The sequence below is a fragment of the Barbus barbus genome (genome assembly GCF_936440315.1).
Source record: "Barbus barbus genome assembly, chromosome: 18".
In the NCBI taxonomy this organism is placed as follows: Eukaryota; Metazoa; Chordata; class Actinopteri; order Cypriniformes; family Cyprinidae; genus Barbus; species Barbus barbus.
This window is the reverse complement of record NC_136746.1, coordinates 29,515,154-29,540,971: the sequence shown is the minus strand read 5'-3', so window position 1 is coordinate 29,540,971 and position 25,818 is coordinate 29,515,154. Positions and strand designations below refer to the sequence as shown.

At 35.5% G+C, this 25,818-nt stretch overlaps 1 protein-coding gene across 1 annotated transcript in view; it reads right to left on the bottom strand.

Moving 5' to 3' along the window:
- LOC306884773 (DNA nucleotidylexotransferase-like) overlaps nt 1-25,818 on the bottom strand; it is a gene marked incomplete at its 5' end in the record, with an annotated part of 120,203 nt that overhangs the window by 86,434 nt on the left and 7,951 nt on the right. Inside the window, 5 exons of the mRNA XM_079440960.1 lie at nt 7,068-7,200; nt 11,146-11,269; nt 11,596-11,667; nt 13,517-13,687; nt 23,914-24,030. Coding sequence (XP_079297086.1) covers nt 7,068-7,200; nt 11,146-11,269; nt 11,596-11,667; nt 13,517-13,687; nt 23,914-24,030 — 617 coding nt within the window. The remainder of the gene's footprint in view (nt 1-7,067; nt 7,201-11,145; nt 11,270-11,595; nt 11,668-13,516; nt 13,688-23,913; nt 24,031-25,818) is intronic.

The window sequence follows — 25,818 nt, the reverse complement described above, 5'->3', positions numbered from 1 at the left end:
TGTGTGTGTGTCTGTGTGTGTCTGTGTGTGTCTGTGTGTGTCTGTGTGTGTGTGTCTGTGTCTGTGTCTGTGTCTGTGTGTGTGTGTGTGTGTGTGTGTGTGTGCAATGCATGCAACATTTAATTCCACGACTGTATGCATTCAAGACTTTCTGCTCCAGTTTAAGACCTTTTTAGGCCCTTAATTTGTGGAGGGGCGAATTAGGATTTTTAAAGACCTTTTGAAAACCCACAGAAACCCTGTGTTAAACATGATCCATTATCTAAGATTTAATCATTAATTTACTTTTCATCAACTCACAAACCACTAGTTTGGGAAACCTGGTCTAATGTAATGACATCCAGACATTTGTAAGTGTAGTTTTCATGGCCGCCGTATGACTGCCAAAGCATTAATGAATGATTCATGTCGCTTCACCTGCAGTTGAACAAACATCTCTTCAGAAGTGAAGACTCTGGGCTACAGGAACCCCTGGCATCTCGCTGTACTCGGCTGTGAAGTCTGCTACAGTGTATATCCTGATCCTCTGTAGATGTTAAAGCAGAAACTATTCGTACGGCACACGGAGGTAAATCCAGACATCACTAAAACCGTCACGGCCAACGTGCGAAGCCTGCCGAAGTTCAAATATCAGATTTCTACAGAGCTTAGCCTCGACAGAGCTGCAGATTTGCATTTTGAGCCATAAAGTTTTTGAAGACTGTTTCGGAGGTAAACATGATGTTTTCTCGCTGTCGTAATCCCGTTACACTGATGCTCAGTCACATTAGTCATCCTGAGATATAGAGAAGTGTCATGTGAGGAAAACTCATATAGCACCCGTGACTAATAGCTCTATAGTCAAAACCTCGCTGAATTCAACAAGCTTGCTCAATTACACCCTCTGTCAATGTCAAATGTCAGCTCCCGATGAATGCAGCGGCTAACGCACAGTTTTACAGAGGAGTTTCACAAAGGATTGGGACGGCTCTATTGAGCAACAAAATCTGGGCATTTATTTATTCATATAGGTTTATTTTTTGCAGATGCACCACAGTCGAGCGCTGACGGTCTGAGATGGTTTGATATCTATTTATAATCGGCTTCAATTGTGTTGCAGCACCGCATTATTCACATCCACCCCTTCAATATATTCATATCAGCAATTACAAATCACAATCACGCAGAGAGTACTAAACATGGCATCAACATCATCTAATGGAGACCATCTAACAGAGACACTATATGTGTGTGTGTGTATGTGTGTGTGTGTGTGTGTGCGTGCGTGCGTGCGTGTATAATACATTTTTTATTATTTATTTTTATATTTATATTAGTGCTGTCAAACGATTAATCGCGATTAATCGCATCCAAAATAAAAGTTTTTGTTTACATATATGTATGTGTGCTGTGTATATTTATTATGTATATTTAAATACACATACATTCATGTATATTTTTAAGAAAAATATGTTACGTTTATATATTAAATATATTAAAAAATGTATATAATTTATATGAATATAAATATATACACATAAATACATGTAAAAAAAATCAAAATATATGCTGTATGTGTGTATCTTTATATATATACTTAATAAATATACACAGTACACACACACATATTACGTAAACAAACTTTTATTATAGATGCGATTAATCCTTTGACAGCACTAAATATAAATACACATACACACACACACACATATAATTTATTTTTATTTATTTAAATTATTTATATATATTACTTATTTTTTATTTATTTAGATGATTTATATATAAAAAATACTATGTAAATATGAATGTATATATATATATATATATATATATATGTATATGTATGTAAATGCACACACACATTTATACATATGAAGACTTTATTTGCCAAATCACGTCAATTTGGTTTTTTTCAAAAATCTTTTTTTTTTTAATGTTATCATGTTTTGTATTGTGTATTTTTTAGTTATTTTTGACTTGATCAAAATAACCCAACTGCAGTTTGATTAAGATTAATTGGAATGAATTAATCCATATAAATATATGATCATACCATTTTGGCTCTATGGGGTGCTCAATGTCTGATTTCACACAGAACTACCAGTTTTCTCCAAATAAGTTAATATACAGCCTATTATGATAATGCTGTAAATAAGAATCTGAAAAGAAAGAAGCTTTAAATAAATATTTTTACGTGCGTGAATAAATCCACCCCTATAGATTTAAGTTTCACTTTCCATGCGTGACCGACAGAAGCATCTTGGCAGATAAATTTAGCAAGATTCAAACTGACACAGGCAGAGTGAAAGACCTTTTCGATCAGGTAGGGTACAAGTGATTTCAAAACATTTCAGCCGGTTTATATATATTGTGCATATGTTATTTATCTCATATAAGGTGCATCTGGTTGAGCTACTAAAGCGCTTCATTGTAGTAGCTACTACTGTGATTAACGTTATCTCTCAGCATGCAGCGCGAGCAGTACAAACAACAATGCAGAATATTAATGACTATGACTGTCATATACACATAACATTATAATGAGAACACTAGCCTATTATAACAAAAAATGTATTGTGAATTTTTAGAGTTTAGTTACTGTGTTTCTGCACATTGTTGTGTGAAGAACGCGTCCACAAAAGGAGTTCATTCAGAGCCGCACAGACACATTCATGCATTCAAGGTATTTTGTGCAAATAGCCTATAAGTCGTGATATTAACGTTATGTTATATAAATAACGAAGCGTATTCTATATGAGATAAATGAGTTAAATCCCACTGATTAAAAACCTGGGACACCCCTAATAAAAACATACATTTAAACAAACTAAAACTGGGCTTGATTGGTCTGAAATGGCAAAACAGCTGGAAATTTGAAGTTTTAGGCAAATTGTGTTGTAGGTGGTTACTAGGCAGTTGCTAAGGTGTTCTGTGCGGTTGCTAAGCAGTTGATACAGCATGATCCATGGACAGAGAGCCAAACTCAGAAGACTCCATCAGTGTAAGTCTGAGGGATTTCTGGGATATTTCATTATCTTCTTGAAGTCTGATCAGTAAGAACAAGATAAAACGTCCAAAGTCAGAACAGGCTGGAGGTCTGCGGGGAGTCTGCTTGCTCCACGAGGATTCAGAGTCAGACATCTCGCTCTTAGATTTGAGAGAGTTTTCACACTAGCGGTATGTTAGCTCACATAATAAATCAAACACACGTTTCAATTTGAGTTTGTGTCTGATTATCGTGAAGCCAATAAAACAAACGCATCAAACCTCATTAACACCACGCGAGTCACTGACGTCATGAAAATTCACGGTCTCCAGTTCTTCGAGTGACTTTAAAACACTGTCGTATTTTCAGAAAGGCTTTTGTTTTCATTTGCACTGCATGTTATCGGTGTAGGAGAGGTGCAGTTGTGACATCTGTTCAGCCCGAGCTAATAATATCTCTCATACGGCAAGAACTAAAGCACATCAACAAGATTTACAAAGCAAATAAGATATAAAAAGCCAGCCTGAAATAAACCACAACTGACAAGATAAACTAGTTTACTGACAAGGTGCACGGTGATAGTGCTGTTTTCACTTTAACACATATATCTGCGTGTCAGGACCATGTTATCTGGGAATAACGGCACCATATCACAACAAAACAGACGTAAAAGCATCTGGAATTCTGCACTGATCTTATTCATCAGTGTACTAGGTACATTATTACTTTCCAAAAACATCAGTCTTTAAAGGAATGTCATTAGGCTATGGACAGCTAGTTGTGCCACAGAATAAAAATGCTGGGTTAAATACAACCCAGTGCTGGGTAAAATATGGACAAACCCAGCGATTACCAACAATCAAAAGAACCCCAGTAACCCAACCGCTGGGTTTGTCCATATTTTACCCAGCACTGGGTTGTATTTAACCCAGCATTTTTTTTGTGTAATTTCAACTTTTTGCTCACTCAGTTCTATAGTAATAATAATAATAAATAAATAAACTCAAATTTCTGAAAAGAAAAGTTCAAATAGTGTGATATAATCTTGGAAATATGTGAAATTCTCCAAATTGTTCATTTTTTATAAACTAAAGTCCAAACTGTGACATAAACTACATTTCTGAGAAGAAAAGTCCAAATTGTGAGATATAAACCTGCATTTCTGAGAGGAAAAGTCCAAATTGTGAGAAATAAACCTGCATTTCTGAGAGGAAAAGTCCAAATTGTGAGATATAACCTTGCATTTTTGAGAGGAAAAGTCCAAATTGTGAGATATAACCTTGCATTTTTGAGGAAAAGTCCAAATTGTGAGATATAACCTTGCATTTTTGAGAAGAAAAGTCCAAATTGTGAGATATAACCTTGCATTTTTGAGAAGAAAAATCCAAATTGTGAGATATAAACTTGCATTTTTGAGAAGAAAAGTCCAAATTGTGAGATATAACCTTGCATTTTTGAGAAGAAAAGTCCAAATTGTGAGATATAACCTTGCATTTTTGAGAGGAAAAGTCCAAATTGTGAGATATAACCTTGCATTTTTGAGAGGAAAAGTCCAAATTGTGAGATATAAACAATTGTGCAATATAAATTGTGAGATTTAACCTCACAATTGTGAGAAAATAATCAGAACTACAGAATGTTAACTGCCAATTCAGAGAAGAAAATTTCAAATTATGAAAATGTAAAAATACAAATAAAAAATCAGAATCATAAGATAAAAAGTTGCAGTTACCTTTTCATTTTTTAAATTGGTCAGCTTCTATATTAAGCAACATGTCATCAAACTCATTCCTGCAGAAACAAATGCACCAGAAATAACGCAACCCCACCAGACTTATATATACAGCACCTTTCCTTACAAAGCACACAATCAATTACAAATCTGATCTGAAGCGTGACATGTCGAGATGAGCCTGTGGAGGTTTTAAAGCAGTCGAGTGCCTCTCTTCCCATAATTCTCATCACCATCGATGGCCCGAAGGACCAAGAGCAGCAAAAACAACAGAATGGAGAGCATCTCTGTCCGTACAGACAGCTGACCTCTGAATAATTCACATAAACACCAGCCGTAAAAGAGAAACTTTACAACCGCACCAAACAGACGAGACAGTCAGAAAGGATAAAACACTCTGTTCATGATCAGAAATTCATTCATGCTCCGTAAACACAGTATGATTGCATGAGGATGTTTGGCATTTTCTGTCTGCCGAATGTTATTAAGATTCGTAACCTCGTGGTCACATTTTCTCATAGACCGAAAGGACCCTCGAGGTACAACAAACACCGTCTTACATTTACATGGTAGAAATGTGATACGCAGTTTATTCTAAGGGAATTATTTTGTTCGTAGTGAATCCTGTGACATTAATCCTCTAGCGTGCAGCTCACAGACAGACTGAAGCCTGCGCAGGACACGGTTCATTCAAACTGAAGTTTAAACAGAAAAACATCATAAACAAACCTCAGTGCATAGAAGCATCAAACACACACATCCATAAGACACAAAATCACATCAGATCTGTTCATTATCTCAGTTGTTTTTGCTGGACAACAGTGAGTTTTTATTTAGTTTTTGCTGAAGTCTCCTGTTTCTCAGATGTTTTCCTCTCACTCTCAGTAACTGAGAGAAAGAGCATCAGACTCTCAGCAACTTCTCAGATTAATCCATATTAGTTTTACAGCTCTATTCTCTGACTCTGTGTCAAGTATTGACTCATTTGTGTCTTTGTATTTCAGCAAAAAGGTTTAGGAAGAAACATTCAAGATAAACTGATCCATAAAAGAGCAACATCTGACCAATATATCTTTCTACTGACCAGTAAAACAATAACAATTGCATCTAAATAAATAAATAAATGATTCACATATATGCAATGGTATATTATGAACAATTGATAAATAAATACTGTGTGTGTGTGTTTGTGTGTGTGTGTGTGTGTGTGTGTGTGTGTATAATATACATTTGACTTGTTTACATGCTTTTACTTGTTTACTGTAAAAAAACATTATATATACTTAAGTTATTTATATATTACATAAAACTATATATACAGTATATAAAATTAACATATGTGTGTGTGTGTGTGTGTGTGTGTGTCTGAATAACTAAACTACACGTATTAAAAAAAAACTATACACACACACACACACACACACATATACATATATTATTAATTTAATTATAGGCTCATGAAAATGCATGTTCCTCATATGTGACCCTGGACCACAAATCAGTCATAAGGGTCAATTTCTTTTTAATTGAGATGTATACATCATCTGAAAGCTGAATAAATAATCCTTTTGAGATAAATATTGAGAAAATCTCCTTTAAAGTTGTCCAAATTAAGTTCTTAGCAATGCATATTACTAATCAAAAAAAGTTTTGATATATTTACGGTAGAACATTTACAAAATATCTTCATGGAACATGATCTTTACTTAATATCCTGATGATGTTTGGCATAAAAGAAAAATGGATAATTTTGACCCATATAATTATTTTTTGGCTATTGCTACAAATATACCTGTGCTACTTATGATTTTCTTATGAACTTACTACTACTTATGAATTGCATGCTCCTAGTCACCCTGGTGTGCTAACAAAATGTAAATATGAATCGGAATACACTTCAGAGATATTTTCCTCATAAGAATTTCTAGGGGTGCCAATAATTGCGGCCAGCATGCATTGGAGAAAAACATTTATTTCATAATGAGATTTTCTCCCCACTTTCCATTGTTTTACTTCAATGATAGGTTAGAATTTTGAGGATTTTTTTTATGAAAGATCAAAAAGATAATGCAAATTTATTTTCACAGCCATCTTTGCTAATATTTACAGAGGGTGCCAATATTAGTGAAGGGCACTCATATATATGTATGTATATATATATATATACTCAAAACACTCCACTAATGTATATCAAAGGGATTTCTGGGATATTTCATTACCTTTAGCACAACCACATTACATGTGAGCTATAAAAGTACAAACTCTGAGCAATACATTTTTCTTTAGGCAAAGTGTTTTTTCATAAAAATCACAATCACACACTCCTGAACTGACATAAACAGGCACAAACCAGTAATCTTGCCGGTTTACCTGCGGAATCCTCCTGTAATGTTGACGGTGGCGGATGGGTTGACACAGATAACAGCTTCCTCCACTATAATCTTCAGAGCGCTGGCCTCTGTCCTGCTCACCGGCTTACTGATGTCCTCATAAAACAAGAACCCTGTGACCAGAGCGGATGAATAAAAGATTGAAAGACAAACACCCACCAACTGACTTTTACACTGTTTGAAAAAAAATGTGAGAGGTGTTTCCCTGCAAAAACTCACTGGATTTGGAGAAATGTAGCATTGCATCAGTGTCTCAGCAATGGATGCTCTGCAGTGCATGGGTGCCGTCAGAATGAGAGTCCAAACAGCTGATAAAAACATCACAATAATCCACACCACTCCAGTCCATCAGTTAACATCTGGAGAAGACAAAAGCTGAAACATCTCAAACCATTGCTTCAGGTTAAATACGAGTCCATAATCCATAATAATGCTCCTCCAGTGAAAAAGTCCATCTCCTGTTGTCTCTCACATCAAAATCCAGCCACATATTTATTTAGAGCTTTTTTGGCTTGTAAACGCTGCTTGATCTGTGCAGATTTCTCTCCTGATTCAGACCAGACCACTTTAACACTGGAGGAACATTATTATGGATTATGGAATTTTAGTTAAAAACGTTTTAATGATAGATATGTTTCAGCTTTTGTCTTCTCCAGATGTTAACTGATGGACTGGAGTGGTGTGGATTATTGTGATGTTTTTATCAGCTGTTTGGACTCTCATTCTGACGGCACCCATTCACTGCAGAGCATCCATTGCTGAGACACTGATGCAGAGACACATTTCTCCAAACCTGATGAAGAAACAAACTCATCCTAATCTTGGATGACCTGAGGGTGAGCACACTTGCAGCACATTTACATTTTTGGTGAACTATTCCTTGGAAATATACAGTAGACATTCCTGGTTTTTATCTTGGAGTTTTTGATCTGCTTTCTAATATTGTGAATGTCTTCCCTTGTGCTGCTGTCACACTTAATAGAGCACAACCAACGGTTTCCAGAAATAAAAACCCATTAATTTTCTCCATAGAGGAAACGACTTTCAGTGATAAAGCACCTTGACTGACAGACTTGAGTGCACTTTAAAGTTGCTTTGGATAAAAGCATCTGCCAAACGCATAAATGCAAATGTAAAACATACCTCACCCAAAATTGTGACGAGAGATTCAACACTCAGAGTTCTCAAACTACTTATATCTCTGAATACATTGCAATGAAGTTAAAATATATATGATATATATGATTTCAAAGTTACCATGTTTGAAGAACATAAGATTTTAAATGTTTCGTCTCTTCTGCTCACTAAGGATGCATTTATTTAGTCAAAAATACAGTAAAAATTGTGAAATATTATTATTACAATGTAAAATAGCTGTTTTCTATGTGAATACAGTATGTTGTAAAATGTCATTTATTCCTGTGATGCAAAGCTGAATTTTCAGCATCATTACTTCAGTTTTCAGTGTCACAGGATCCTATAAATCTGCTGCCCAATATTTTTGTGGAAACTCTGATACATGTTATTTTTCAGAATTCTCTGATGAATAGAAAGTTCAAAAGAATAGCATTTATTTGAAATATAGAAATCTTTTGTAACATTATAAATGTCTTTACTGTCACTTTGATTAATTTAATGCATCCGTGTCAAATAAAAGTATTAATGTCTCTCAATAACTACTGTAAATATTTAATAAATACTGTAAACATTATAAGTGGAGACAGATGCATGCTGCTATAATTAGATAAAGCACTTTTGGAGAAAAGCATCAGTATTTTATGTCATTCACTGAACTTCAAAATAAACACATCACAAGCGCACAGCCAGAGAAATCACTATAAAAACTGAGACCTTTTCAGGAGAGCGTCTGATCCGCCTCTCACCCGACTGGAAATCTCCCAAACGGGATCTGCATAATTGTTTAAAGTAAGCATGTTGTTTATAGATCAGCAGGTTGTAAATGAGCGCCTGAAGACAGCGGTGGAAAATTACGAGGCCTGACGATTGAAAAATACTAGCGGTGTGCCTCATTAAACTTACAGTAGATTTTCCTAAACAATCAGTAATTAACAACACGGTCCTCCATCATAAATCCATATTAAGACTCGAGGCCATAAAACAACAGGTCAGATGAGGCAATCGCTTTAAACGCTAACAATAAAATCATTTCATAATTCATAAATGAGATGACAGTGGGAACACAGCTGGCCTTTTCCCAGCCTGATTGATGAGGTCTGAATGTATAACAACCAAAACTGTGGCCATTCTCCCACTTCCTTCCGCCTCCCGGGAGGCTTTTAATACGTGACGCTCCACATGAAACCAGACTCATCGATAAGTGCACTTATATTCCGAGGGGGTTTGCGTGCGGTGCTCCAAAACACAGTATAAGCAGAGTACGAGCAGTAAACAGTGGGATTTCAGCAGAGCAGGAGCCCTTGGTCCCAGACACACACCGTCAGAGGCAGACAGCTGCATAAAAATGCCCAGCAAATGATGTGTGTGGTTTGGCAGGAACATTTATCACGTCCAAACTGTGTTTTTACTCAGAGAGAGAGAAACAGAGAGGAGGTCTGGCTTAAAAAACATTCAAACACTTCTAGAAAAAGTGACTCTTCTGTGAAAACATTATAAACTGTGGTAAAACAGTGTTGTTTTGGACACATACTCTGGTGAGTATTGTAGATGCAGAGTAAAAACATGGTATTCCTGGAACTGCTTTAAAATACCAATAAAATACTAGGGCTGGGAATTGGCATAAACCTCCCAATTCTATATTATAATGATTTTGAGCTGCCGATTCCATACATGCATTTTATTGATGGCATTTTGAATGCACAGAGATACCGTGACGAGATCCTGAGGCCCATTGTTGTGCCATTCATCCACGACCATCACCTCATGTTGCAGCATGATAATACACGGCCCCATGTTGCAAGGATCTGTACACAATTCCTGGAAGCTGAAAACTTCCCAGTTCTTGCATGGCCAGCATATTCACCGGACATGTCACCCATTGAGCATGTTTGGGATTCTCTGGATCGGGGTATATGACAGCGTGTTCCAGTTCCTGCCAATATCCAGCAACTTCACACAACCATTGAAGAGGAGTGGAAACCCTGATCAACTCTATGCAAAGGAGATGTGTTGCACTGCGTGAGGCAAATGGTGGTCACACCAGATACTGACTGGTTTTCGGACCCTCCAATAGAGTAAAACTGCACATTTTAGAGTGGCCTTTTATTGTGGCCAGCTTAAGGCACACCTGTGCAATAATCATGCTGTCTAATCAGCATCTTGATATGCCACACCTGTGAGGTGGATGGATTATCTCTGCAAAGGAGAAATGCTCACTAACACAGATTTAGACAGATTTGTGAACAATATTTGAGAGAAATAGGCCTTTTGTGTACATAGAAAAAGTCTTAGATCTTTGAGTTCAGCTCATGAAAAATGGGGGCAAAAACAAGTGTTGCGTTTATAATTTTGTTCAGTGTTTTTATATATGTATATATATATGTATATATATATATATATATATATATATAACAGCCTATAATCTTTTGATTAAGACTAAGAAATTAAATGAGAAATTATATTATAAGAGTATATATTCGGAAGTACATTTTAATTGATGTTGACTTGATATCTATCTTTTCACACCTCTCTTTCCAAACCCGTTCAGTCGAAGCGTCAGTGTTTATGTAACACATAAAAGCAATACATGAGCAGATACAAAAACAAACAAAGACTTGGCTTGACTCGACTCGACTTGGAACAAAACATAAGAAACTCACCAACAGCTAGAGCCAAGATATTGACAAAATGAGGGCTATATATAGCAAACAAAGAGGGTCACACGACATAAACCAACCAAAGACAAAACAGAATTAGCAACCACATGACAAGACAATGAACCAATGGAAACATGACACATGAACTAAGAAACCAATGGCAAGAACACAAGAGGGCACAAGGAATCACATGACAGAGAACACGACTGAGGCAAAACTGAAACAAAACATGAAACAAAGCCCAAAACCCATGTCACAGTTTACCTGCAGTCTGCATGCGGTTCAGTCTGATGCTGGGTTCGCTCAGGACCTGTTCAAACGTCCGCAGTCCTCTATAGAACCAGTTCTCTGCCGTTTTGGGTCCGACCCCGAAGACACTGCTGAACAACTGAGCCACAAACACATGTACACACACATTAACACACACACACACACACACACACACACACTAGCTCATCCCTGTTGAAAAAAACAACATATGCTGGTTAGGTATGTTTTGAAGCATGGCTGCTGGTTTGAGCTGGTTTAAGCTGGTCCTTAGCTAGTCATGAGCTGGTTTAAACTGGTCATGTGCTGTCCTAGTTGCTTAAGCTAGTTGCTTAGGACCAGCTTTAAACCAGCAGCCATGCTTCAAAACATACCGAACCAGCATATGTTGGTTTTTCAACAGTGATCTACCTGCTAAGCTCTGAAGTCCTGAGAGACTCACTTTACCTTCATAGTCCGATACCTCTCATCATTCAGTATCTCATTAACTCTGGAGGAAGAGCCGCATTCAAAGATCTCCTGTGAAGATAGAGACGTCAGACACGCCTGAGTCGCACAAACCGCTCAATCCAGCTCAACGTATTCATGAGCTGTTATGATTAAACACGCTAACTCTGCATAATCTACACACACACATGGCATCCTAGTTAATTGCAGCTTAATAAGTCTAATGAAACGCTCGTTGCGTTGTCTCCCATCGCTCTGGCGCTGTTGTGAAGATGCTTTATTTGCTGTCTTACAGTCTCTCAGCCTGCAGGAAGCACAATCAGTGTATTAATCACATTCACAGTGTGTTGCTTTCACATTTATCACTGTGTATGTGGACGCAATGATTGACTTTCCCGTCAAACACGCTTCCCATTAATCAGAGAAGTTACTTAAAGTCTCGGGAATGAGCATTTGGAGAATCATCACCTTCATGTCACTCCATTTTCACAGTGTTTCGCAGAAGAAAGTCAATGACATGAGGGAGAGCAAATGATGACTGAATGATCATTTTAGGGTGAACTAGTCATTTAATTGTCTGCATTTGTTTAAGCAGTTGGTGGAAAGCTGTACGCAATTCATTATCATCAACGAAATGGAAAGCACAAGAGATATGAGGGCCAATATAGAGACGTTAGAGTTTTGATTTGATGTTTTACCACTCTACATGCTGTCAGTAATCCGACAACTTCCAACACAAAGGAAAACAGCGTTTTTGTCATGTCACTCAATTATTAAAAGCTAATTGCCTTTCATTTTTAAAACGGCATAATATTACAAGTTCTTCTTTGTATTCTCCAGACAAACTCACAAACACAAATCTCTGCTGAAATACTGCAGGATCTTCAACGAAATGTACAGAAGGAGAATCTCCTAAAAACATGTCACATTTGACCCCGAAATCAAAAGGAAACAGAAAATGGTCCTAAAATCAGCTTATACACAGTTTATATTAGATATCCTGATTATACAGTTTTAATGTAATGTAATGTTATGCTCACCAAGGCCGTATTTATCTGATTGAAAACAGAGTAAAACAGTGATGTGAAATATTTTTACAGTTTAAAATACCCATTTTCTATGTGAATATACTGTAAAATGTAATTGATTGCTGTGATCAAAGCTGTATTTTCAGCATCATTACTCAAGTCTTCAGTGTCACATGATCCTTCAGAAATCATATATATTTAAAGCTTCAAATAACATTTAAATAAATTATATTATAATTTTGTACTATATATGTAACAAAGGGCCAAAAAGGAACTATATGAAATCTCAAAATATATTTATAAAACCTTCATATGAAGTATATGGCCAAATTGTAGGACCATAAAGCATTATTTAAACATTATTTCAATTGTCATTTAAGAAAGTATTGGATGTTTTGCCTTTGTCTTATGCTCATTTAAATGTAAAAAATGTTGATAGTATTTCAACTATTAACATTTTTTTACATTTAAATGAGCATATATAAAAGTCAATACATTAAATACTTTCTTAAATGACAATTTAAATAATATATTATTTTCCCACACTACTGCAATGAGAATTTTAGGGGGAAATGTGCTTAATTGTCATAACAATAATCTTATAAATAAATATTTTTTGGTTTTGCTTGTAGGGTGAAATATGACCCGGACACGTTCTCGACAGATTTGAGCTTTACCATTTTATCTCATTTAAAACCTACTCAAACTTCTTTCTGGTGAAATGTTTGGCTCTTTCTTTCTTTATTTCTATCCAAACCATGTCTTGCAGCTTTCCCCCTCAGGAAAACAAACAGTGGCGGTGTGAAAGCATATCAGAGCCTCAGCAGGAGCAGAGCAGCACAGATGACTGCTGATGTGTGTGGAGTGAGAGGAGTGAGACGGACGAGGCTCACCTCGATGATGGCCCTGCTATGTTCTCCCAGGCAGGGCAGATGCTGCGTCTCCTCCAGGCGTTTCAGGGCAGCGGGTAGGCTCTTGAGCACAGACGCGGCCCTTCTGAACGCCAGACTCGGCCCCTGATTCCCACTGAACTCCAGGTTCTCCGCCAGGACCTCCAACGCATCCTACAGCAGCAGACAGGAGGAGATGTTTGTCACATGTCACTCAATTATTAAAAGCTAATTGTGTTTAATTTTTAAAACAGCATAATATTACGAGTTCTTCCTTGTTTTTTTCCAGCTTCAGCTGTCAAAAACAAACACACAAACACATGCTGAAAAACTGCAGGATCTTCAGATAAATGCAGGTGAATCTCATTAAAACATGCCCAAAATACATTTAACCACAAAATCAAAAGAAAACAAAATCATAATGGTTCTAAAATAAGCTTTAAAAAATATATATAGAGAGAGAGAGAGAGACAGACAAAAAGCACATAATTAAATGTTTATATGTCTTGGATAAATTAACCAATTCGATTCTAAAGCATAAAATAAATAAATAAATATTTCAAACACATAACTAACACTATAAGACCATAAAACTATTTTTGTTACTTTAAAAAAAATCTAAATTTACTGAACTAAAACTAAAATTAATGAAAATTATATAGACATATTACAAAAATAATAATAATAAAATAAAACAAATAATGACAAAAAAAAAAAATGAAAATATTAGAAAAAAAATAATATAACCATTAACATTTTTTTTTACATTTAAATGAGCAAAAATAAAACAGTTCATCAAATATTTTCATAAATTACCATTTTAATAATATATTATTTTTACACACACTTTAATGTTAATTGTAGAGGAAAGGGTGCTTAATAGTCACGACAATAATCTTTATAACAATATAATTTACTTTTAGGGTGAAATACAACAGGAGATGAAGTATGAAAAACTATATAGACAGATAAAAAATACAACTAAACTAAAATCTAAAAATCTAAAACTAAATCAAAATATTATAAAAAATCATTCAAAATATCTCAATGACAGTAAAATATATATATGACATCTATAATATCATATAAATGATATATGATTTTTTGTTAAATAATATATATAAATTGGTAAATAATATATTTCTCTGCCAGGACCTCCAGCGCATCCTACGGCACAGAGACAGTGAAGAATGACAGGCGGAGATGAAGTGTGAAAAACACCGAAAATATGACTGAGGAAAAAATGTAAAAAGGTCAAATAAAAGGCAGCAGGAGTGAGGAAAACAGATGAAAAGAGAAAGTAAGTCAGGTGTGGGTTTACACAGCAGCGCAGTGACCCGTGCCGGTGGCGGACAGCAATCAGAGAGTGTGCTCTGAATTCTTCCCATCATGCTGTGCTCCTGTGCAGGCCAGGCCGTTTTTCAGATGACCTCACAGCGACTCCTGGCTCTGTGATCAGTGAAGAGGAACCTGTCATTTTCCACTTGTTCACAAGCGTTTCCCTGAGGGCCGCTGGCACACGTGTGCACACGCTACTACATCATTTACAGTCTTAAAAATAAAGCTGTTTTCACAGCGATGCCTTAGAACAACACTGCAAAAAATTATTCATTGAATTTACAAAAAAAATTTAAGGTAAGTGGTTGCAATCAATTTATTTTAGCTACATTCAAATAAATTTAGTTGACTAACTTTCAACATTTTTTTTATTTAAATGTAGCTAAAATAAATCGTCTGCAGCCACTTACCTTAAAAACATTTAGTATATTTTTTTTTCAGTGAACCATTCAGTCAAAGGCTCTTTAAAGAACCATCTCTTTCTTACCTTTTTATAATCTGAAGAACTTTCTTTCGCCGCAAAGAACCTTTTGTGACACAGAAAGGTTCTTCAGATGTTAAATGTTCTTTATGGAACCATTTAGACAAAAACGGTTCTTCTATGGCATCGTGAAGCACCTGGGTCAAAGACGTTAAGATGTCCGCATCAAAAGAAATTTACAAAAGTGATTTTATGTCCATAGAAAGCACATTAAATGTAAGTAAAGTGTCTACTTTTAAGGTTTCACATAAGTTTTTGGAGAATAAAATGTCAAAATTTGGTTGAAATAATGTTAAATTGTCCTTCAGTCAGTGTAACACAATATTCAAAATTCAAACAACATGCTTATTGTCATGAATCAGGTCCATGAACTTCCATTTGCTCGCCACCAGAGGTCAGTCGCTCACCACATGGACTCTACATTACTGTTGAACTTCACCATCGGACTACAGTTCCCATCATCCATTGCACTGACCACACACACAGCTGATGCCAATCACACACTCACACCTGAGAACTATTACACAATCACACAAACCATGGACTTCCTTGCACAGATCACCGAGTTTTGTCTAGCACTTATCACTGTCGGAGCCTTTCGAGTCTTGGTCTTAGTCTTAGTCTTGGATCCTCATGCCTCAAGTCTCGTCGGCTCCATTACGCTTATTCTGACTTGTACATATTAAAATATATAAAAGAATATTGGAGCATATTACATTTTATTGTGTTGTAAACTAGTACAAAATTCTTACTGACAAATGGGCAAAACCTAGGATAGTGGCAAATTAAAAAAATTAAAAATTACAACTAATTAGTATTTGGGGTGAAATAACTAGTTTTTTAATATGTCATAAATTGATTTTTGTTGTAAATATGCCTGACAAGATTGTTACACAATGACATTTTAGTGGGTGTCTTCTGTAAATCAGGGAAAAATGTGTTATTTATTTTTTGCTCAGAAAAACAAAATTGCAATTAAATTAAATTTTGGGGGGGGGGGGGGGGCAACAACAATTTAAAGCAGTATTACACTTATTGTTTTTATGCTTAAAGCCTTTTTGGTCTTTGACCCACCTCTGCTTTATTTTTAAGCGTGTACTGTATGAAGAGAGAGATGAACAGCGGTGTGATGCTGCCTTTGATCCTCCACTCAGAAAACTCCTCTTTTTACAGATTACAGATACCAGATTTACTGTACCGCGTAAAACCCTTCACCTATTTCATCTTAAACACTTAAATAGGGTTGCTGCCTAAACTTTTTTCAATTTAATCAACTTGACTGTGCAAGTCATTGCAACTTAAATTACATTAAACTGCCTTTAAAAACATCAAGTTGAATTTCATGTTACTTGAAATTGTTCAATTTATTTTGATGAGTTAAACTAATGTAAATTACATTATTGATCATATCATTTCTACAGTGGCAGTCGAAATAAGCAAACTAGGCAAACTTATGAAATACTTTTGCTCAACAAGGATGCATTTATTTAGTCATTAATACAGTAAAAAAATTGTAATATTGTGACATATTATTACAATTTAAAATAGCTGTTTTCTATCTGTATATATATTTTAGTTTAAAATGTAATTTATCCCTTGAAATAAATCTGTAAAGTAGATCAGTGCTAAGACCTTAAAATAAATAAATAATAATACTTTATACTTTATTTTAAGAATGTGTAAAAATTTGAGAGGAATTTCAAATAAATGCTATTCTTTTGAATTTGATCAAAAACTCAATATCATAAGTTCTAATATATTGAATATTGAGCAACAATGAAGATGATGAAAGATTTACAGTTTCTACATACAGTAACTAATTTATTTTTATTTTTATTCAATATATAAATGCGCATTGTTCTTATTAATTAAAAAAGTACAGTAAAAACTGTAATATTGTGAAATATTATAATAAATAATGCAATATTACAAAACTTGAAATATCTGTTTTCTATTTTAATGTTTTATTTTGTTTTTTATTATTATTCCTGTGATGGAAAGGCTGAAGTTTGGAGTAAGATTTAATAAAATAAAATAAAAAAACTGTGCATAACCAAAAAAAAAAAATGCTTTTTAAACATTTAAAACACTGAACATTTTGAACGTTCAGAGAACATTCATAAATAATGTTTTTATAACTTCATAGGAACATTTTTTCATCATCTGGATGTGTGCTTGCTTGCATTTCTCCATCTACAGCAGCTTGAAGGGAACTCTATCGCCCCTTAAGTGCTGAGGTTAGTCAGTAGAATAACAGCAGCACAGGTTTAGTATGTACAACGGCCCGGTGTGAATCAATACATGCAGCCGCTTTGTTTTCATGACATGAATGTACCCAGACATATTTAAAAACCCTCCCGACCGTGACATACACGACACCCTTGACACCAAACACACACACACATGCACAGTACTGGTTAATGAGAGCAGTGGGCCGGTAATGCCGGGGGGTCACGGGGTCGAGTCCTGCCGTGCTGTGAGTGTGTGTGGCGAGGATGAGGAAGAGAGTTCTGGAGTGTGAGGACAGCGGGAGTGTGTGTGAAGAGTGTGTGTGTGTGTGTGTGTGTGTGTGTGTGTGTGTGTTTGAGCTCCTGCTGTGCCGAAGGAAACTCTGGAGAGCTCACGTCTCACTGAGAACTCAAGACGAGATCTGCAGCTTTAATGAAGACCTCTGAACACACATCTGCACTGTCTGCTGCTGTAATGCTATGATATTATATTAGCATTGAGTGTATGATGAATGAGTGGGAGTCTCTGCAATAAGACTGTAAGATATTCTGTATTTGTTTGCTGAAGCCCATATGTGTTGCAATGCTAAGGTTTGATTTTTTTCCCCAGTAGACACTTAAAACAAACTCGTATTCTGGGTTATCTGAAGGTTATTGTAAGCCTCAGACCAAACACGGAGCATAATAAATATTGTACACAACAATGGCAGAAGATTTTGTTTCTATCAACTGTAATTGTCTGACGCAATGCAACTTAATTTGTATTTATTTGTATTACTTTATTCATTTATTTGATCAAAAATCATCATTGCTCACCAAGGCTGTATTTATTTGATAAAAAATATAGTAAAAACAATAATATTGTGAATATTATTACAAAGAAAGAAAGACAGAAATACAAATAAATGCTCTATTTCAAATAAATGCTGTTCTTTTGAACTTTCTATTCATCTGTGAATCCTGAAAAATAAAATGCATCATGGTTTCTCCAAAAATATTGTGCAGCACAACTGTGTTCAACAGTGATAATAATCAGAAATGTTTGTTGAGCAGTAAATCAGTATATTATTATGATTTCTGAAGATCATGTGACACTGAAGACTGCAGTAATGATGCTGAAAATACAGCTGCGCATCATAGAAATAAATTACAGTTTAACACATATTCACACATAGAAAACTGTTATTATAAATTATAATAATATTTCACAATTTTGCAGTTTTTACTGTATTCTGATCAAATAAATGCAGCCTTGGTGAGCAGAAGAGACTTCTTGCAAAAGCATGTAAATATAAAAAAAAAAATATATATATATATATATATATATAATATAATATATATTATATTTTAATATATAATATAATAAAATATAATGAAAATACATTATAAAATATAATAAAACATTCATAATATGTCTCTTAATTTCTCCTGTGCTTTCTATTAAACTAAACACATCACTTTCTCATTTTAATTGGATTTAGCTCCATGTTGGTCTATTATTATGATATGATCTATTTCAGATAACCTCGTCTCTAAACGGCACATAAAAACAAAACAGTGACTGGTTGTTTCAATCAGACAGACAGTCTCTCCTGCCAAAGTGTGCTGTTTTTAGCCAAAGTAACTGCAGAATGCACCAGATTTTATGCTTGAAACACTGACTATGTGCAGGTGAACCTCTCCTAACTCCAGGGAAAATCTATTTCTAGTTCTGACAAGTGGACTGAAGCGCTGACTTCACTACCAATCCTTTATTTATGTCAGAATACATTTCAAATTCCAATGCTGAACGACTCCATAATGGACTCCTGAATCAATGAAGAACATACAGACGCCTGACCTACAATACCGCCTGCACAACATGAACATTTTTCACAGAGGAACTTTTATTTATGACCACAGAACTGTAGAGCGGCTCTGAAAATAATGGACAAGCTACAAAAAGGCTATCCAGATGCTTTCATCCATGCAGCAGCACATATAATGACCGGCGTATCTGCTGCTGTATGATGTAAATACCAGCCATCAGACGCCTCCTGCATCGGATAACACCATGCTTTAATGTCCATGTGTGCTGGCTTTCATTAGCAGATGTGGCTGTGATTCCCGGTCGGCTGTATGATGAAGCACGGGGTCGTTACAGAGATTGATTCGGCAAGGAAAGACCTTCTCTAGGCTGCTGTCAACGCAGCTGTGGCACCAGAGGCCAAGAGATGAAAGCAAACAACACGCGACGCCTGCTCATTAATGTCTATTTACACCCTCCACATTAAATCAGCCAGCATTCATTCACACTCACGCTTTTCTGAGCGATTTCACAGCGTGACGGTCAGTGCCGCTACATACAGATGTACTGATTGATGTGGAGGCCTGGCAAAGATGGAGAAAACTTTAAGAAAGTAGTGATGACAGAATGCAATAAAAACTACACACATTAGCTCTGATTTAAAATGTTTAATTTAAAATATATATATTATTATTATGAAAATTTTTAAATATATATATATACACTACTATATAACTAGATATTACAGTTGCTATAATAATAATTATTTATATATGATTATATATAATGATTCTATTTTTAATATTATTTATTATTCATGCTAATAAAATAATCATCTGTTTTTTTTACTAACTTTTTTTTAAACAGTTGATTTAAACAGTGTTTTTCACAATGCATATTGCATAAAATCGATCCAGCAACCACATAACATGGTAAAAACGTATTATATTTAATACATTAAATATTATTGAATATATTAACATGCAAAAATTAATAACCATTTCCAACCGCAACAAAAATTGAACATAGCAATATAATCAATGATGAGAGAATGCAAGAAACAGAATGAGAAAAAGTCTAAATATTAATGTCTAAATATTAAAACATATTATTATTATTAATAATAACATTATTTAAAAAATATTATATCATAATATAATTATTCTATATTATTTATATATTATTATTATTATTGATACTAAATAAATTATAATGTAATTATTGCAATTACTTTGTTTTTACTATTTGATATTACTTTAAACCAGTTTTTGATGAGTTTTTCACAAAACATATTGCATAAAATTGATCCAGAACACCCTAGCAATCACATAATGTGGGAAAAGCATTTAATACTAATAATAATAATAATAATAATAATAATTAAAAAATTAAATAAAATTTTATATATAAACATGTAACCATATTCAACCATAACAGCAATTCAACATAATAATAATAATAATACCTATATAAATGATTATTTAATAATTTAATATATAAACATGCAAAAATCATGCCAAAACAACCAGAAAACCTTAGCAACTACACAGAAAAATGCTAAAATCCTCACAGAACACACCACTATATTTTTCTTTAGAACATTTAATTTTACTTGTATTAGAAAATACATATGCTGCAAACATGCAAAACTCCAGGTGACGTCTGTGCGGAGTAAGAGAAGACATGAGGATCAGATGGATATTGGCGACTCTTGGGAGCTGGTAAAAGTGACAGTCCTAGGATGTGTTTTGGTTTACTTCTTCTTCAACAAAGATGTTAAAATGCACTATCCAAACTTAAATGTTTAGAATTCATGAACTCTTGGAATACAGACCTAAGCCTGGTCTCTTTTTAAAGACAATAATGAATGATTACTGAAGTGAAAGCATTTCAAAAAATGAAAGTATAAAGTTATTGAAGTTTAATTTACTGCAAAGAAATGCACCAATACTTTTTACTAAATATTTTGTAACCTAAAATTGCTATAAAATCATGGCAATATGTCTAAGGTGCATTCCAAATTTGATATCACAAAAATTGAAGTTGTTGTGAGATTTTGTAAGAAAAAAAAAAAAAAGCCACTGCCAAACTCCATTGAATTTATGCATTTTCCTGGCACAAATTTATACATTTCTAATCACAATATTACTTCTGTCACCAAATAATCACCAAATATGCAACCTTGAGACTTGAGACATTTCCAACAATAAGTTTTGTTGATAAATTATTGTAGTAAATTTTGTAACATGACACTTGACACCACAATAGAGAGAAGCTGGCTAAAAGATTTAGGCTTGGTTTCACAGACAGGGCTTAAGACTAAGCCAGGGTGAGGCCATAGTTCAATTAGGACATTTAAGTATTTTTTTATAAATGTGCCATGGAAAAAAAACATTACTGGTGTGCATCTTGAGACAAAAGCACTGATATTTTTAAGATCAGTCAATGCAGGTTTTTTTCAGTTCAAACAGCACAGATTTAAATTTTAGTCTGGGACTAGGCTTAAGCCTTGTCTAAGAAACCCGGGTTTAAAGTTTCATTTCCATGGTGTCACAACGTCTGATTTCAAAACGATTCTCACAAGATAAATTTTGTGAAGCGTTTAAGCTTTCAAGTGATATCTAATTTAATGATGATTGCTAAAATCTGTGATCGGTAAAAAAGTGTAATGGAAATAAAAAGTAATAGTACTAAAGGTAACACAAAAAGAGTTAGCTAGACGCTGGCAGTTAAGCAGTTAAACACCTCTGATTTACCAATGCATTCAGATGTACTAAGCAAAATGCTGAACCACAGCAATAAGACACACTGCAAGTAAATGAATTAAGATATTTAAATATATAAGGACTAAAATGCACACATTTGTAGTCTAGACAAAACAGATTATATCTCTCACAAATACCCTGAGCTCATCTTATCTCTTCCTGCTGTTTTTCAGCTCAATCATTATTCTCAATAATGTTTGCATTGCAGGTGTTTTTCTCTCCTGGCAATAGACAATCAAATCTCTGTTTTCCATTAAAATATCATATTTGCCAGTGAAATACAGAAGAGATTTTAATCTGTGCTCTCGGTTACGGTTCACCTCACCCTGTCAGTCTTTGGTGTTTTCCTCTTTCATCATAATTGATTTATTAACGTTGCTGATCGCAAAATACAAGTCTACGCAAATGTCAAATCTGAAACAAAGCATATTCTCACACTGTTTTTCTCTTGATTAATGTTCAAAGAACCACAACACATCAGCTGTAATAATCAGCGAGAGACGCCTCATGCATCCAAAAGCTCTTAAACCTCCAGTGTTCGTCAGTCTAATTCTGGCACCGAACATGCGCCTCGTGTGGAAAGTTTAGCAGCTCTGGCAGCGTCTCAAGAGTTGCTTGTAATTTTCCTCGCAATAGCTCAAGGTGAATCTGTTTTGGGCTTATGTTTGAGTATCAAATAAATATTTAAAGCAGAACATGACTGAAGTTTTGCTCGACAACTGATAACAGGCCTGTAACCTTCCAAAAGCAAATAGCAAGACAAAACAAAAGCCGTCTGGCGGTTTCCACTTCTTGTGAGAAAATAAAAATCTTCACGTGTCGATCTACATTTGACTAGGCTCTATCTTTCCTGTTTTTCACCTCACACCAGCTGATGTCCATGAGTAACGTCAGATATTACACACAGTACAATTTTGCCATGTCAATATTTTGACTAAAGATGAACTAAGATAAACCACTTAACAACACCCTGGTAATTCCTTAACAACCACTTAGCAACACTCTAGCACCTAAAACACCCTTGAAACCTCTTAGAAACACCCTGGTAACCACTCAGAACTCCCTAGCAACATCCTGGCACCCAGAACACCCTTGAAACCTCTTAGCAACACCCTGGTAACCACTCAGAACTCCCTAGCAACATCCTGGCACCCAGAACACCCTTGAAACCTCTTAGCAACACCCTGGTAACCACCCAGATCATCTAAGTAACAACATACGGGCAACCACGCAAAACACCCTAACAACCACTTAGCAACATCTTGGCAAACAAAACACTCTAGAAATCACCTAGCAATGTCCTGGTAACCACCCAGAACACCCTAGCAACCACTTAACAACATCCTGGCACCCAAAACAATCTGGAAACCACTTAGCAACACCCTGGTAACCACCCAGAACACCCTAGTAACTACCTTGCACAAGCAAACGCAACTCGCATTTTCTACAAAACATGTAAAAGTCTTGTTACGTCTGAGAGGACAGTTTATAAAAGCAAACAATCCCTTAGAATGGTCACTACACCCCTGTTCTGATATAAATGGCTGTGTTGGTGTTTGTCGTGAGAAGCGGCACAGTGTACAGCTGAAGCAGCTAATGTGCATGTTAATGGAAATGTGTGTGTGTGGGGGGGGGGGGGGGGGGGGGTTCGGCCCCCTTCAGTTCTGTCCATACTGTGCTGCAAGTGGGCCAGAGATTAAAATAACTCAGGAACACTGTGATGTCAGTTTTAAAATTATATCTCAGTGTCCTTTATACGATGTTGGAGTTTGATGATTAGCTCCACATGTGTTTGTACTCACTGTAAAGATCTTATTGTGGTTATCCAATGTCGTTCGTCTCTGGCAGGCGTACGGAGACACAGCAGACTCATGTTTGGCTGATGGATATGCACACGACCTCTGATCCACAGTGGGATTCTGCTCATAAACACACACACAAAGAGAGAGAGAGAGAGAGACTCATAAATCAATCAGAAGCTGTTCAGCCAATATTAGATCAAAATAAACAAGTGGCATGAATCAGTTAACAAAGCCTCTCGATATTTAATACATATAGAACCACTTTGCCGTACTTACATTTACAGTATGAGTGGCGTTTGCTAAAACAAGTAACTGCTTGTCATGCAGATCTGAAAAAAACCCATAGACTTACAGTGAAGGAGGGTCCCTAGCAACCACCAAGAATACACCTTGGCAACACCTAGAAGATCTTTAAAATTACATAGAAAAGCCCTAACAACCATGTGGAGTACCCTAGCAACTGCACAGCAACATCCTGGCAACCACCCAGATCACCCTAAAAATGATAAAGTAACGGTATAGCAACACCCTAGCAACCACTCAGAATACCCTAGCAATGCCCTGGATACAACCTAGAACCCCTTAGACACAATTACATACCAAATACCTAGCAACCACCCAGAATGCCTCTCTAGTAACCACTCTCGAAACTGCATAGCAACACCCTAGCAACCACCTACCACTTCTTAGCATCACGGCAGGATCTTTTGCACAAGCAAACACTCACATTATCCTCAGAGCATGTGAGAGTCTGGTTACGCCTGCAAACAAACATTTATCTCGTCACACAGAAACAGCACGATAACGACAGGATGCATCAGAATCAATTACAGCTTTATGATTTACAATTACAGCCAGCAGCAGTTTAGCCCTCATGAATTGGCATTTGATTATTCACCCCCTCCCGACTCACTAAAGGATTACAGCTGTAATGTCAGCAATCTGGGAATAATTGCTTGATGCAACGGGAGTCTGTACCCATGAAAATGACCTGCGCAATCATCTCGGCACATTGTGATAATGGCCGATTCAGAGATTCAGCAGGGAAAGTGAACGCTAACATGCTGTTCTGACCGCCAGCTATTTTAGAGGCGTCGTGGATCTGAATGAAAAGAGGCCTGATATCTTCACTCCCCTCCAGCAAAAGCATCGAGCGCTCAGAAGTGAGAAAAATCAGAGCCATTATTTGCCATCAGGGGCGTCACCTCCTTCACAAGCATAAAGAGGCTGCATATAATGCCTGTATGATGACTATTTCAGGGCAAATCAGAAACTAATCTGGTCTCCCATTATGTTATGATAGTTAAAGGCACTTTCAGATTTAATTTCCCTTCCTGTGACACCAGACCTCGCTGTGGGTCTCTGACTTCACATGCCTTTTCACTGCCACTCAGGCAAAAATATTCATTTCCAATGTCTAAAAAAAGTCCATTTTGTCCTAGACCGCTGCGGTAAGACTGCATGGAGAGAAAATGGAGACTCTGCGAGGACTCAAACTGCTCAGATTTGCTCAGATTTGCCAAGTCTAATATTTTACATCAACTTCAAGTCAATTCCTCCATAAAAAATTTAAGAGAAACTGAGAACCTGAGACAACGTTGAATTTTACATTATGTCTCCTCATCTGTTACACATCCCTGAATTTTTAAATAAAATAAATAAATAAAAAATAATAAAAAAATCAAGAATTCAAGTATATTAATAAAAACTTTCCATCATGTACAAAATAAGTATATTTTTCAAATGATTTATAAAAACTAAAACTTGAAACTTCAAGTTCTAAAATTACTAAGACTGAAATAAAAATTAATTATTGATAAATGTTAATAAAAAAATTTAACTGAAAAAAGATTACTAAAATCTAAAATAAATTTAAAAATACTAAAATTACTAAAATGGATATAC